This window comes from Chiloscyllium punctatum, chromosome 44 (genome assembly GCF_047496795.1).
Source record: "Chiloscyllium punctatum isolate Juve2018m chromosome 44, sChiPun1.3, whole genome shotgun sequence".
Classification (NCBI taxonomy): Eukaryota; Metazoa; Chordata; class Chondrichthyes; order Orectolobiformes; family Hemiscylliidae; genus Chiloscyllium; species Chiloscyllium punctatum.
The window spans coordinates 48,000,286-48,015,589 of NC_092782.1; the positions used below are offsets into that span (position 1 = coordinate 48,000,286).

The following is a 15,304-nucleotide window of genomic DNA, read 5'->3' on the forward strand; positions in this document are numbered from 1 at the left end:
TACAAACTACCTGAAGCACTCCCAACCCAAGTACATCATGGTCACATGCAAATCAAAGCCTTCTACATACTGGTTAAAAAAGCATTTTCAAATCCAAGTCTGTCTTTCCTTTCTACCTCCAATCGTTTGTACTCAGTGAATGAAATTGCCAATCATGTGCTAGTTTTAATATCCATGGGCCCTAATTCATGAGAAACCATATGGAGGTTGATGAGGGTGGATTGGAGGAGGGACTCCAAAGTCAAGAAAATCTCAATTCATAATTCCATTAAAACCTTACTCTAAGCAGTGACAATTTAATTTTGGTTGTAAATAGAAATAAAAAGGCAAGAAATCATGCTTGAATGAAAATAAAACCAAGTTTTGTCCTGAATTAAATGATTGTGTGTTTGTTTATCAAATAAATGTGAAGATACTTACCAATTATCTACCTCTTATTGGTCAGCTTGTATTAAATGTATGTATCAAAACAACACATTATCTCCTTGAGTGATATAGATAAATGAGAAGAAAGAAATATGGAGAAAAGAGGAGAATGAATGATGTACAAAGGATAAAAATGGGGGGGGGGGATGTTTGGTAAAGGAAGAAGCGGAAGGCATGGGAATAATAAATGAAAACCCAGTGAAAGAAAGGGAGGAGAAAGTGGTTAAGTGGTCATTAAGTGGGAATGGAGAAATTGAGAGAGTGAGGGAGGGAGGGAAAATGTTTGCTTTCATGGACAAATGTGCTGAATGTAGACTTCTTTCTCTGATGCACAACCAAATATAATGTCCTTTCACCCAATGGATAAGCCCAGTTGTCCTAATAGTGATCAGTTTGCACTGGTTACCAGTGTTATAATACTTTCAGTACTTTAGCAAATCCCCTATCCTTGCCTTTGTATTGAAGTTACAAGGATTATCACGTGGCTGTAATAAAAGTGGCAAAGTCCATCAGCCTCCATCTTACCAGGATTATTCACATCTTTATTACACACCATGAGCTCGCTATGTCCAAAAAAGGAAACAGTGTTTATATAACAAACCACAGTTCCCAAACCAAAAAAAAAGCAACATATAAAACAAAATCAAATGCAAATGTCTTCATTCAAATACATTTTCAGAGTATCCAAGGGGAATTAAATATTGTAGCAAACAAACCACAGTACTTTTAAGACCTGTACTCACCTTCAGCACTTAAAAGAACTTTTCTTTATTATATACAGTATTCATATCTATATGAAGATTCACTCTTTGCAATGGCCACCATCTGGCGCATCCATTGGTCCATGGTACTAACCAGAAAGTATGGAGGACCATGGTAATTTTATATTCCCTCCAATCCTCCCCATATAAAGTTGTGAGTATCCTAAGGAGGAAACACTTCCAATCCATTCTGGTTTGCTCTCTTTTCACAGTACATGGAATCACATTAATTTTCGGTGGAGACCAAATTGCTCCCATTACCTTGCCCTCCCACCCCCACCCACCCAATGTCAACAGCTTTTGCAAGGTATTTTGCTAATACTATTGTGGTTGTTGCGTTATCCATCACCCATTTTGTCAGATGGAGGAATCAGAATACAGTCTCCCAATTGCCTCAATGTGGAAGATTGCTGGATAGGACTGAACAGGACATCAGAGGAGGAAAGGAGAAAGTAAATATATTGCAGTGTTGTCACCAGGATTTTACTGAAGTTTGACAGTGGTTGCAGAAAACTTCCATATCATCGATGGTGACATGCAAATAGCATCTGAAAGTACCATTGTAGATTTTCCAGCCTTGCAAACTCTGGACAGGATTTTAATTTGTATAACACTAGGCTGAAGCACTGCTGTGGCACAGATGGTGGAAGTGATGAATTAAGAACAGCATACAAGAAGCATATTGGCACAAACATTAAAGCATATTAGATTAAGGGCAAATTTTTGACAAAGGGTGGGCCAAATATTCTCAAATAACCCGAGTTTCAACATTGCAGTGTATGATAGATACATGGCTGTAAACCAGATCAGGAAAGGTCAATGACAAGGAATACTGAAGCAGTTTAAGGAGCGCCTGGTCTTGCAGTATTTTAACTTTATTAAGCTCCTTCACTTATACATAACTATAACAGCAAATTAATCACTGCAACTGGTACATCAATGGGGAAGGGTGTCAATATCTACAACTTGCAGTACCAGCCAACTTTATTTCATTTTGTTAGGGTGTGAGTGAAAGAGCTTCTTGTTCTTCCTCCAGTTACTATTTTAACCTCTCTTACGCCCTTTTGATGAGCTCATTTTGACAATATGAAATGAAGCCAAACTTTAGTATCATCTAACTCTTAGTCAATCTTGTTCATGAGCTCTACTTGATTATTAGGTTCTCTTCATACTCCAAAAGAAACTCCAAAAAGAAATTGTTTTCCTTTGGAAAACCAGGAGAAACAAGGCCTAGAATTAAATACTGAGATTGGGAATGTCTTTAAATTGGTTCACTTCAACTAAACTGTATGAATGCAAAATCTAAAATATCTTTTACATGCAAGTAACTTTGAATAATGCTGGTACTTACAATAATTTTGCACAGGTTAACTTGCTGAATAAAACTATTTAATTAAATGGTTTGAATGATATTGACACCTACCATGTGTTTAAAATTTCCCAAACAGGGGAAAAGCATCCAATGGGGAAAGTATTCTATTTGGACAGAAGCATCAGACTCCACTAATTTTAAACTGAATCAACTTTCTACTCTTTGGGATATTTTACTACATGAATTGCCTAACATTAACAACATCTGCTATTGTTACATTACGATTCCACAAGTTTTTTTAAAGTTAGTGCAAAACAAATTCTCTAAAAACCTTTCATGACTGTTCATTAAGTAGACACTGTCGAAGTGAGTGAATTGCAGCTTCAAAGTGGTCCACTGCACCCCTGCTGCATTTCCAATCTCACTGCCCACTGTCAGAAGCCCATGCCCAAAGACAGGCAAAGTAATCCTGATCTATGATAACTTACAGCAACAAACTGAACTAAGGTATGGCTAGAACTCAGCTTCTACACTCATAGGTTGCGGATTTAATAGGAAACATATAAAATGCGCAAAAAATTAAAATGATTAAAAATTAATGACGGTACTCAATATTTTCCCAGGCCAGTTTGCTTTGGTGGGGGATGAGGCCCAACGACATTTACACTCCAATTCACTAAACATCTAGAAGATTTTATTCTATTGTATTCTCCTGAAGGCTCAAACTTGTGTCGTCTAACATTTGACACCTTACTTCAGTGAGAGGGGATTCAGTGCAGAGCTTTGTTCTGCCTTCACTCAACAGTACGTGTACCTTAATGTGCTCAAACAGGGATCAGAAGGGGAAACTCTGGCTGATATTCTGTATCTTTCTGTCCCCATAACTGGTGAGATTGTTTACTAAAGTAATGGGGATATAAAATTCTTCTGCTTTGACTTGCAATATTACAACTAGTGAAAGAGCAATAAAGTAAAATCTGCACACCAACCAGGTAGTAACTTTTAAAGGGTTTGGGGTTCAGGTCCTGCTCCAATTTTTATTGAAATGGAAAATGCAGACACCCTATCCTCCCAAATACCAACCCTCCAGAGTTGATCCAAACCTCTAGAACCACAATGATAAAGATTCCAAGCTAGACCCTTAATAAACAAGGCCTCAGTCTTCAGAGACAGACACAAACACTTTGTGCATAAATACAGAGAAACTTATACAAATAGGTTTGATTTTTCTTCCCTTCCAATATAAAACAGTAAATACAAGAGCTAGAAATCTCTCCGAGGGTAATATAAGAGAAGAGAAGTCCTCTATCATTTCTCTCCCCAACACTAAACCCACATAGGGCACTTATATTTTCACTGTCACCTGTCAATGCACTAGACACCTGATTGCAGTACTGCAATGTTGGACTTCTGAAGAACAGAAAAGTTGCTTTGTTCTTTGGTGGTCTCCTCACTGCTCCAACGTCACCACCTCCACAGCTTGCCCTTCCACGGTTACCGCAGATGACTGGATTTCTGTCATTCGAGTAGTGACGGGGGCCATTGCAACCTGCACAGGTCTGTTACCCTGAGCCAGGCTGGTGACGACTGTCTGGTACATGCTCACTGGGATCTGCACCAGGCCTGGTAATGAAGGAAACAGAAAGAGACAGCCAGTTAACGACACAGACAGCTTTGCCACAATCATTCCTATCTCCCCAACAATCAAACCATTTCATTTTTGGCAAAGCAGCCCAGTCTGTAGATACCTCCAGTTAGGCCAACAACTTTTCGAGTTGTGTCTTAAGGTTCATTGGTCAAGACATTTATATTGAGAGGCACTACACCACTCTCCCTTCCAACTGAAAAATCAAAGATGCTTCAAGGGAAGTGGAGCTTGAAGTAAATATTATTTGGAATTCTGCTCAGTCAAGGACACATCACACCATGGTCATAGTTAGAGAGTCAACTATAAGAATGCAAAGTACAAATTAAGAAAGCAATTCATGGTCCCATGATGCCCCTCTTTTTTCATAACCCACTCTGCAAAATCATGGGGACTCTGACCAGCCTGTTTAAGCTCATTAGGAACAATTCTGTAAAGACACTTCACGATTCCCAAGGTAACCAAGCAATACTGCTGATCAACTTTGACTTTAAATCTTTGCAGTCTTCTCACACATTCGCGTGTTCAAACCCTCACCTGACAAGGAGCATCAGATCATGAAATGTTTGGTCACAACTGCATCCTTTCATTGCTATTTTCAACAAAATATACCGGACCCAAATACAAAAGGAAAATATCCTCTGTTGTCTACGTCGATTACAATTTCTTCATGCTGAGGATGAATAGAGGAAGTGTTCTTCCATTGTAAAATAAGGTTGAGAAAAGTTAGTTGACTTGGTCTTGATTGCAGTTTTGGTGAATTTGAAGCCTAGTCTGTTTTGGGTTAAATGGATTCAGCCCTTGTGTTACAATTGGTCTCAGTGTCTCTAGGTTAGGGAGGATGGAAAATTACCCCTGCACCTGTTGAAAGGTTGACTAAGTCTAGACAAGGGCAGTACTAAGTTCAGCAGAAAACTCGGCAACATCAGCTGCCTGCTGACATTCACTGTGAAAGGTGAAACATAACAAATAGAAGGTTGGTTGAGGGGTTGGAGAGAAGCGGCCATGGAGATGGTACACTAACACAGAGTTGATGCCTCAGGAGGTGAGGAGAGGAGCAGGACAGATGGAAACATGGATGATTTTTCTACATTCCCCTGTCAAACTCAAGTTCAGCTGAGAGTCCCCTCATTTAACACCCAACACAGAGTTAAAACTGAGCCTGGGATCATGCTCTATTGTGTGGTTCAGCTCCTCAAAGTATTTAATTGGCCAGAACACTTGGGTTGTTGGAAGTTGTGAAAGATGCTGTACAAATGTAAAAACTTGATTTTTGCTTGTTGGACTACCACAGGGGTGCTAATGTGGCAAACAAAGAAAACAAGGTAAAGAGCTAAAACTCCGACATTTAAAAATCTTTCCCCATTTAATAACATTAGCTGACCCTCTGCAGCTGAGCCAGGTCTGCTGGGCCTTCCTGTGCCAAGGTTTTTTTCAATTTAGGCTGAAAGATTCAAGGGACTTAGGCATCTGAATGATTTAGCAAAGTAGAGTTAATCCTACTGGTTATATAATTGATGATTAATTTGTAAACAGACGGAGGCTTTTCTTTGGTACTCATGTCTCTATGTCTAGTACCAGCCTCTAATTAAGCTAATCTTTACATCTTCACCCTGACATCGGCTGACAAGCTTTCAAATTATATCAAAAAATATAAAGCTCCCTCATTCTCCCCACCCCCCTGCAACATACAACCAAATCAAAGCACTCAAAAGAAATGAAGAGGATCTAAAACTACAGTCTATTAATAGACACTTGCGTACTGAAAGCATGATTTGGGCAGCAGGGGGTATCATACACCTGTCACTGGCTGCCCAGAGATTGCACACTCCATGCCAAGTTGGCACCTCTGGCCTACATCTCATGGGACAACAGACAGAAAAAGGACTTATACAATAACTTGTAACAATTCTTGACACCACACCTCAGGAAACATATTAGCTATTTGGAATCATACACAGGGTGCCTTTCCAGGGAAGGGGATATCATGTTGAGGAGAGGTTGGAAACTTTAGGATTGTAACCTTGGAACAGAGAAAATTAAGAAAGAGGTTTTTCAAGATGATGAGGTTACTTGATAAAGTGGATAGAGAAAAATTTACTCCTAATGGCAAGTGGGTCAAAGACCAGATTTCCGAGATTTAAAATTATTGGTAAATGTGTAGAGGGAAGATGTGGAGCAGTATTTCCACATAGAATTGCTGGGATCTCAAACTTTATCTGAGAAGATGGTGGACACTGATTTCATAATAATTTTGAAAGGACTTGAGGAAGAGGAACTTGCAGGGTTACAGACAAAAGCAAGAATGTGGGGCAAAGCATGATTGCTCCATCGAAGAGTCAGCACAAGCACAATTGGCGAAATGCCTCCTTTGAATTTCTTGGATTACTTAAAAAGGGACACAATGAGGATGAGTCACTGCAAGATGTTACTTCCAGACATGGTACATTTCATTTTACATTGCGAATGAGCTGATGACAGTGAATGATGAGCCAGATAGTTACCTTTAGCAGTTAATACCATAAAGGATTACTTATAAGTAGAAATCACAATCATGGTAAAGTGAAATTCCATGAACTGTTGAGTATGTTCAGCACAGAAGCAGACTTTTTGGCCCAAATGGTTATGGCAGGATTTATGCTCAAGATGAACCTCCTCCTACTTACATCACCTAACCCTGTCAGAATATGCTTCGATTCCTTTCTCCCTCATGTGTTCATCTAATTTTCCCTTCAATGCACCATGTTATTCACTTCAATAATTCCTTGTAGCAGAATATCAGCCAATTATCCATGCTTTGTAAAAAAGGATAATTTCCTCACTGCATTTTAAATTTGCAGCCACAAGGTTTAGAATCCTCAATGTGAAGAGCAGCTTTGGCCAACTGCCCCCAAGAAGTGTTCAAATATATCAGGTTGTGATTGTGAATAGCAAAGGACTGCTAAGTCTCTAGTCAAAATCCACACTCATTAGTCCTCTACAAGACTGACTTGAACATAGCATTCTTATTAAACCCAATCACACAATAACAATGCTCAGCAACAAATCCTCTTCAGAAGTTACGAGACACTTCTTAACAAGACAGTGGGTGAGACCAATCACGAGAGGGAGATGGGAGAGACTTGAGTAAATTTGAAATCAGAATGGATTTTCTTTCAATTCTTTCGTAACATTATTTCTGCTTGGTGTCTGGTTTCATATTCAGTGGGTGCCCTTTTCACAAGGCAATCGTGTGACCATTTTACTCAATAAAGCCTAAATAATAAGTAATAGCAAACTATTTGACTGTGGGAACAGTCTAGCCTATTTTTATCTAATATTTGGTTCTGCACACACCTGCACAGTTTTTAACTAAACCACTGGTTAGTAATCACAAAGCAGATCAGGCTGACATTTTCCTTTCTAGTTGCTGATTGTCAGTTCTGAAACCCACTTTTAACAGCCAATCAGTTGAATTGATATCAGCACCTGGCCTATATTCGGAGAAAATTGGGCCTTTGGGAAAGATGTCCTTCATTAGGAAGCTTTTTGTATGATATCAGATTTGGAAATAAGTAGATTGGACTGTAGCTGCTATCCTAGAGTGAGATTTTCTATTTAAGCTTCTCTAGTGCACTGCACACACAGCAGGGAGCTGAATAAATCACTTACTGTTGATTAGTAGTTCAATACAAGAAAAATCTTTCCATGTGAAGTCTTCCATCCCTTCCTTTCCCCACCGACTTTCGCAGTCACATCTTGCCTCCTCCCTGCTGTTAAGACATTTGTTGGGGTACAGCTCAAGAACCTACCACCGGGTAAATTTTGTCCCATCAAATGCTATCGTTATTGACAAGGCACAAAGCAGATACAAAATAAACCCCAGTTAGTCTCTCTCTGAACAGCTCAAAAGGCATCAGGCCAACGATAGTGCTCTCACCCACCACCACCTGGGCTGAGATCAGTTATCTCCACACAGTGGGGAATTCATTTCAGCAACTCAGTTCCTTGATGCATTAACCAGTTTGGCCATTATTTGAAATTTGTATCTGGTCAGTTGGGTCAGATACAGACTGCTAGTAGAAAAAGAAGCTGTTTGCTACAGCTTAGGTGGTTATGGCAGTGATTAGCAAGTTTTATTTGTTCATAGAATGTGTGCGTTACTGGCTCTACACTCCAAAACTCAGCTTGTCTCAGCTACAGCAACAGGAGGACGCTTTACAATTGGCTTCTGAAATCTTAGGTTACGGCAGAAAAATATTTTGGAATCACTCCTCCTAACTGTAGTTCATGAAGCTCTGGCAGAACTGAATTCAGGTTTAAAGATCCTACAGTGACATTGAAAAGAAATCTGTCAATTTTGATGCCTTTAGTAAGAGACAATACTTCACAGCAAAGATAATGAGATGAAAATCTTTGTTTCAAATTAAAAAAAAACTCTCTTTAACCCATTGTTACAATAAAATGTTAGGCAATTCTGTAATTGTCAGCATCAAAACTGTCTCTTCATGTATATGTGCACAGCTTGGAGGAACCTCAACAGCCTCAGTTGCCTGTTTGCTTTTCTGGGTGAGATTTTTATGTTGCCCCATCATTTAATGGAATCAAATGCAGTACAGAACAGCAAAAAGGCTAGGTAACCCATAGAGCTTGCTTCCAGTTCTTTCAAAGAGAAATCCAACAATTTCCACATTCTCGCAATCTTTCTTCCTTTGTTTTTATCCCCCCATGACTACAACCTGGGATTCAGCTGGATGGCTGGTTTATGATGCAATGACGCCAACAGCTTGTGTGCAATTCGCACAACAGCTTAAGTTACTATGAAGTTCATACCTTCTCAACCTCCCACCTTGCTTTTGGTGTGTTGACCTTCACTACTTGTCTCTCTTTCCCTCATGAGAGAGCAGACTTGTACATCTTTGAGACTATGGCGACTATACCTATTCCTCACCCTATCAGACAGAACATTCTAAACCCTATCCACTCATTACGTAACTTTTCTTCCAAACTGGACACAGCACTCCAGTAGACATGTGTTTTGTAGAGATTTAGCCTAACGTCTTACATTCTGCGTCTTTAATTAGAAAATACAAGATCTCACTTGCTTTCATTGTTTTGTTAATCTGTCCTGCTGACTTCAAATGTTTGCGCACAAACACCCACAGGTCTCTTTGTTCTTCGGCCCCTTTAAAATTGCACTTCTAATCTCTTAAAAATGGCCGGCAACGCAGGTCATGTTGAAAGAAGTTTTCTTCAAGAAAAGTCTCCATAATGTATGAAGAATCTTACAAATGGAGAATGACTAGTAAGCAACATTGAAAGGTTATATTTATACTGGTGCAGTGGAGACTCATCTTCTGAGGCTGGGACTGACATAGAGTCATAGAGATGTACAGCACGGAAACAGACCCTTCGGTCCAACCCGTCCATGCCGACCAGATATTACAATCCAATCTAGTCCCACCTGCCAGCACCCAGCCCATTTCCCTCCAAACCCTTCCTATTCATATACCCATCCAAATGCCTCTTAAATGTTGCAATTGTACCAGCCTCCATCACATCCTCTAGCAGCTCATTCCAAACACATACCACTCTCTGTGTGAAGTTGCCCCTTAGGTCTCTTTTATATCTTTCCCCTCTCACCCTAAACCTATGCCCTCTAGTTCTGGATTCCCCAACCCCAGGGAAAAGACTTTGTCTATTTATCCTATCCATGCCCCTCATAATTTTGTAAACCTCCATAAGCTCACCCCTCAGCCTCCAACGCTCCAGGGAAAAACAGCCCCAGCCTGTTCAGCCTCTCACTGTAGCTCAGATCTTTCAACCCTGACAACATCCTTGTAAATCTTTTCTGAATCCTTTCACGTTTCACAACATCTTTCCGATAGAGGGAATTTCAGCCTTGCAGTTAGTGCTACAACATAGAATGGCTATCAAAGTTGAGTAATAAAAGGAGAATAAAATCAAACATAATAACTCAGGTGAACAATAACCTTTCGATGCTGGAATTGAATTTAAATTTGGCCCAGGTTGCTTATAAACCATTTATGTGAAATGAGGCTGCTACTGTCTGATTACAACTCCTACTGGGTGTGAACTCTGGATGATAAACCAGGAAATGGAAATTGTCATGATACAGATTGGGTGCTCTTTTGAGGTTGGTGGTCATGCACATTACTAGGGCAGACTAGAACTGCATTTTACATCTAACTGAAGGGATTGTTCATCATGTGCGAGCTGTGACAAGAAGTATAGTCCTACATTTGACTGCAGAGCCCCAACATCTGGTTATATTTCCAAAACCTGACAGCTCTTACATGGCGTTCACACATGCAGAGAATTCATACATTTCTCTAAGAGTTAAGGCTAAGATTCGAGTCAAGTTCAAAGGGTTTTCAATCTCTCTGCTATTGAATGGCAGCACCAATGAGAGGTAAAGCACTTCCGACACAAACCTTGAACGGTCTCCAACAAAACTTCACCAATTTGGCAATGAAAAAATATTTAGGAAAAAGCAGTCTTAATAAGAAATTTACTGGTGAGGGGGAGAAAGAGTTGAGAAAATAACATTAAATGGAAAAGCATGGATAAATCATAGATGAGGATTGAATTAATGGGTTAAGGTGCCCAAGTCTTTAAAAGTGAGGTTATAATGGCATAAAGTGATTGAAAGGAAAATGAATTCACAGAATATGGGATTTAATGAACATAATTCCTGGAAGGTGGATGTTGCCTGCAAAATCAGAATTTACTCCCTATCCCTATTTACCTTCAGGAGGTTGTGGTGGGCTTCTTTTGACCCTTTGCAGCTGCTTAATATATGAGGGACTTCCTTGACCACTTCAGAGGGCAATTAGCTGTCAACCAGTGAATCATCTGGAGTCACAAGGACAGTGAATTTTCTTCCTAAAGCACATTGGTTCAGTTGGTTTTTGCAACAGTATTAAAGCTTCATGGTTACTTTATACTGAGGTTTTAAAAAAAATCATTTTTTAAAAAAGCCGAATTGAAATTGTCAAGATCCTACATGGAGATGTGAACTGTAATTTTCTGAGTTATTACCCAGGTCTCTGGATTACTAGTCCATTAACATCACCAACAGCATTACTGTGCTACAAGGAAGGTATAGCTGCCAAGACAATCAAAACAAAGAAATGCACTGGACGGGCTCATTACTGATCATAAATGTGCCTCATTAAACATATCAGATTATTTGGTGGAGAAAACTATTTATGTAGACATAAACATCTCATACATCCAAGCATTACACGTTTTTATATATTGAGTGACAACAGTTCAGGTGCTAGCTTAGTTTATGGCCCCTTGCTGTGAGGCTGTGGACCAATTGTTGAGAATGGCCTCTCTCAGCTGTTTCTGCTCTAAAGCTCATTATCCTATATCTTAAAATATGGCCAGCAGAAGCTGCCCTGTAATAGATTACCAGGCACCACAATCTGCACACGAGTCGATTACAATAATTACTCCTCTGCTAATCGCCTTCATTTTTTTTTACATGAAATCTGTCACTCTTGATCACTTGGCTCTATTTAGAATTATATTCAGATGTACAGATGGATGAAAAATCTGTCTTAATGCAACTGGTACTTTTTTTTTGCAATCAACCTCTACTCCTCTAATTTTCATGCAATGGTCACATAAGGAATAATCTCACAAGTCCTATGTATTGTCTAAAAATGAATGCACGTTGAATATTTCCCTCAGAGCTGCCCCTCACCCTCATTATATCGCCCACCTTTCTTGAAAATTTGTAGTATGGTTCCACAGATCCTGGTAGTCCTGTAGTACATTACTGAGGGGGGTCTATGCTTTATGTGTTAGACCTGACAATGTGTGCAGGTTGGATGCTTGACTGGAATTGGCATCTCAATTAAGCCCAATCCTAACCACCATAAACACCCACACTTTGCCAGATAGAGAGAGCTGAATAGCCTACTTCTGTCCTACATCTTATGGAGGGATAATAAGCAGAATAGTATTTGATTGGTCAATGGCTTCCTCAGTCTGGCAAACTTTTCGGAGAATTCTGACTTTCTGGTTGGCCTATATTCCTTGGTCCAGGAAGCTGACATGATTTGTATTGCTCCAGCACAGACTTGAGTGAAATCAATTAACTCATTGGATGTCAAGTAATACACTGGTTGATGCCTTTACTTGCTAGGCCATGAGATTTAGAAGCAATTTAACTTTCTAGAGTCCTCTTCCATGGGTTGCAGATTGTATGATTTGGTATTGCAGAATCCTACAGAATTTGTCTCGCTGTGTCTGTGTGAGCTCTGTATAAAAGCTGGACACATTTTTTGACGACCTGCTCTTTCTGCATAGTCCTGTAATTTTGACTTTTATGGGAGTGGTCATAAGTTATTCAGGGCGCCTTCACCTATACCAATATTCAGTCTCTTTCCCCCTTTTCATAGTTGGCACTTTCCTGTATTATGCACTTTCTGTGACCTGGGTGATACCATGCAGACTGGGCCCTCTTATATTCAGAAATTTTAAAATAAACTAAAGATCACAGGTTTGAATCTTTACCAACACTGATTTCTCGATCCGGTTTGTTGCACTCAGGGGCCTTCTGTTGATTGCTGCCCGTGGTACTGCGGCAGACAGCGGTCAACTGGGAAGGAGCGGCAACCTTTACAGGAACGTACAAGGCCACTGTGAATTGCAAAATACGAGAGGGGAATATGATGGAAATGGCACTGACACACGCAATCTGAAAGCAGCAGCACTAGCACAAGCACCCCCAATGTTCAGCACTCTGTGCCTTCAGCTGCCTAAACATTAAGCTCTGGAATTGCCTCCTCAAACCTCGACTTCTTTCCTCCTTTAGGTTGCTTCTTAAAACCTACCTCTCTGAATTTGGTCATGTTTCCTAATTTATCCCTATGTAGCTCAAATTTTGTTTGATAATGCAGCAATGAAGGACCTTGGGGCATTTTCCTAATTTACAGGCACTATATAAATTCAAGCTGTTGTCTCCTAGTAGATGACTTCAAGTGGCTCATTAAAGCCTCCAAACCATGCCCACATGCATTCAGCAAATATCTAGAAAGGGCCAGGCACTACTTGTTTATCCATCACAATGACCAGATTGACATATTTCATTAACATTGACATTAATATTATTTCCTCTCCATTTGAAAAGAGGTTTTCTGAGGAGAGGCATTTCAGCCAAATGACCATGTGCATCCAACCAGTAAGAATGGCCAGTCCATTCAACAATAGAAGCCATCCACACCCAATAACCCTCTAGCACACATGCCGCCAGTGTGTGGGGGTTGCTCTCAGCAGATGGTGGAGATAGAAGCATTGGTGAGTTGCTTCTCCCTAAATGTGGAATACTGATCTCACTATAATACCCTTAGCATCTTGCTGACTTGACAGCAGGTAACTCAGATTGAGAATCAAACTGGAATGTTCCTGGCTCAATTCTGCAATGGATAAACTCACCGATCCATCAGAAAGAGGGCTTTTTTGGAATCTGCTTTTAACAAAAGCACAGCTAACTGATGCAACTGGTTTTATTCTGCTGAGCTAAGGGGAAACCGAAGAGAAGGCCAGAGTGGGGGTTTCAAGCAGAGTATCTACAGTGTGACACAAAGCGGCGATTTGTTTTGCTGCTGGTGATTACAGGCTGCAGATTACTGCGGTCACGTGAGCCGCTTAGAACAAGGCAAGCTGTCAGGAGCTGCTCAGGCCAGTGTGAGCCTTCTATGCATAGCTCAGAAAAAGAGAGTGGGGAGGGGTGGAGAGGCCAGAATGTTATTTTTAAACTTTTGCAATTTTTAGCCTGTTCAATAAACAGTTCCTTATTTTGCTTTCATTCCTTCTATCCTGTAATGGCTAGGATTATAAAATCCAAGCTGGTGTGGCCATCTTATTTAGTTAATGTTTCCAATACTTTTTAACATGGATCGCATACTGTATGATAGCTCTTCACCTAATGTGGCAAATTACCAACTCCAACACACATGCACATTATAACTACTTTTTGGGCCGAGGTTACCAGCTCATTTGGTTACTAATGTTATTTTTTCCTCAACTGACCTTGTGTGGGGCTGAACTATTCTACACTGTATGAGTATTTCAACTCACTGAAGAGGGCAGAGATCGAGTTTCAACAAAACCGGCGTTGGAACTGAAATCAGATATACAGTTCTGCGGCTGCTCAAAAGACAAATGCATCATCGACTGAAAAAAAAATCACACCCGGAAAGAACTGGGTTTCAGTCCAAGTGACATCACCACTCTCCACGTGACATGTGGCTGACATTGAGTCAGGTTGGTAGATGCATTGTTGCATCAAGCTGGTTTCTTTACACGAACCTCTGGTAACAATCTGTAGCTAGAGAATTGCAATCCCAATGAACACACAGTTCAACATTCCATATTACAGGTCACCAGCACAGAATGGAGAATTAAACAGGCTACACAGACATGAAAACATGCTCAAGCACACATACATCCATGTGCATGCATAGCAAGGAGACTTTGTGGAAGACACAGAAAATAAAGATCAAAGCTTAAGTTAAGAGCAGTTTGCTCTTTGGGTGTTCTCATTGCCCTCATGTCTAAAGTCAGTGCCCAGAACACTGTGAAGGTTAAACAAGTCAGTAAGTACAGCCTCAGTGTTTGACGCAGTCTTGAATTGCTGGTGTCAGGATTTCTCAAGCCTTTGTGTGTTTTTTGAATGATAGATAGGAAGACAATTCCCTCCCCAGCCTAACAGCCTGATGTATGAACAGCTAATTGGAAAAGGTACCTACATAACAGGAGCCCTTCAAGAGTGGGGACAGGTGTTTGGAGACAGGGTGCATTCTAATGTTACTGAGCCCTACAAACCATGAAGACACCAACCTTTTTGCCTACTTTTATTGATTGACAATGCTAAACAGTGTCACACTGGAGTAAAAATCTTCACCAAACCAACATCCACTGTCTATTGAGCACTAGTTGAAAGTTGGTGAACCTTAACTTGTTAAATAAAGAAGCTAGGTAAGATGATCTAAATCTTGGTCAAAGTGGGAAGCTTGAAGGAATGTCTTAGATCAGAGAAGTGTATGGAGGGGAATTCCAGTACTTACAGCCTAGACAACTAAAAGCATGACTACTAAAGGTGGAGTAATTAAATTTGCCCAACAAACCAAAATTAGATAGAGT

At 40.2% G+C, this 15,304-nt stretch overlaps 1 protein-coding gene across 9 annotated transcripts in view; it reads right to left on the reverse strand.

The window, feature by feature from the left end:
* Positions 1-355: 355 nt before the first annotated feature.
* nrf1 (nuclear respiratory factor 1) overlaps positions 356-15,304 on the reverse strand; it is a 76,437-nt gene continuing 61,488 nt past the window's right edge. For 3 of the 9 annotated variants that reach the window (XM_072562876.1, XM_072562872.1, XM_072562871.1), the window contains 2 exons: positions 12,674-12,799; positions 357-4,122 (listed from right to left, as the gene is read on the reverse strand). In XM_072562876.1, coding sequence (XP_072418977.1) covers positions 3,950-4,122; positions 12,674-12,799 — 299 coding nt within the window. In that variant the 3' untranslated portion in view covers positions 357-3,949. Of the gene's footprint in view, positions 4,123-12,673; positions 12,800-15,304 lie in introns of all 9 variants that reach the window. The other 6 variants (XM_072562873.1, XM_072562870.1, XM_072562874.1 and 3 more) reach the window with 5 other exon arrangements.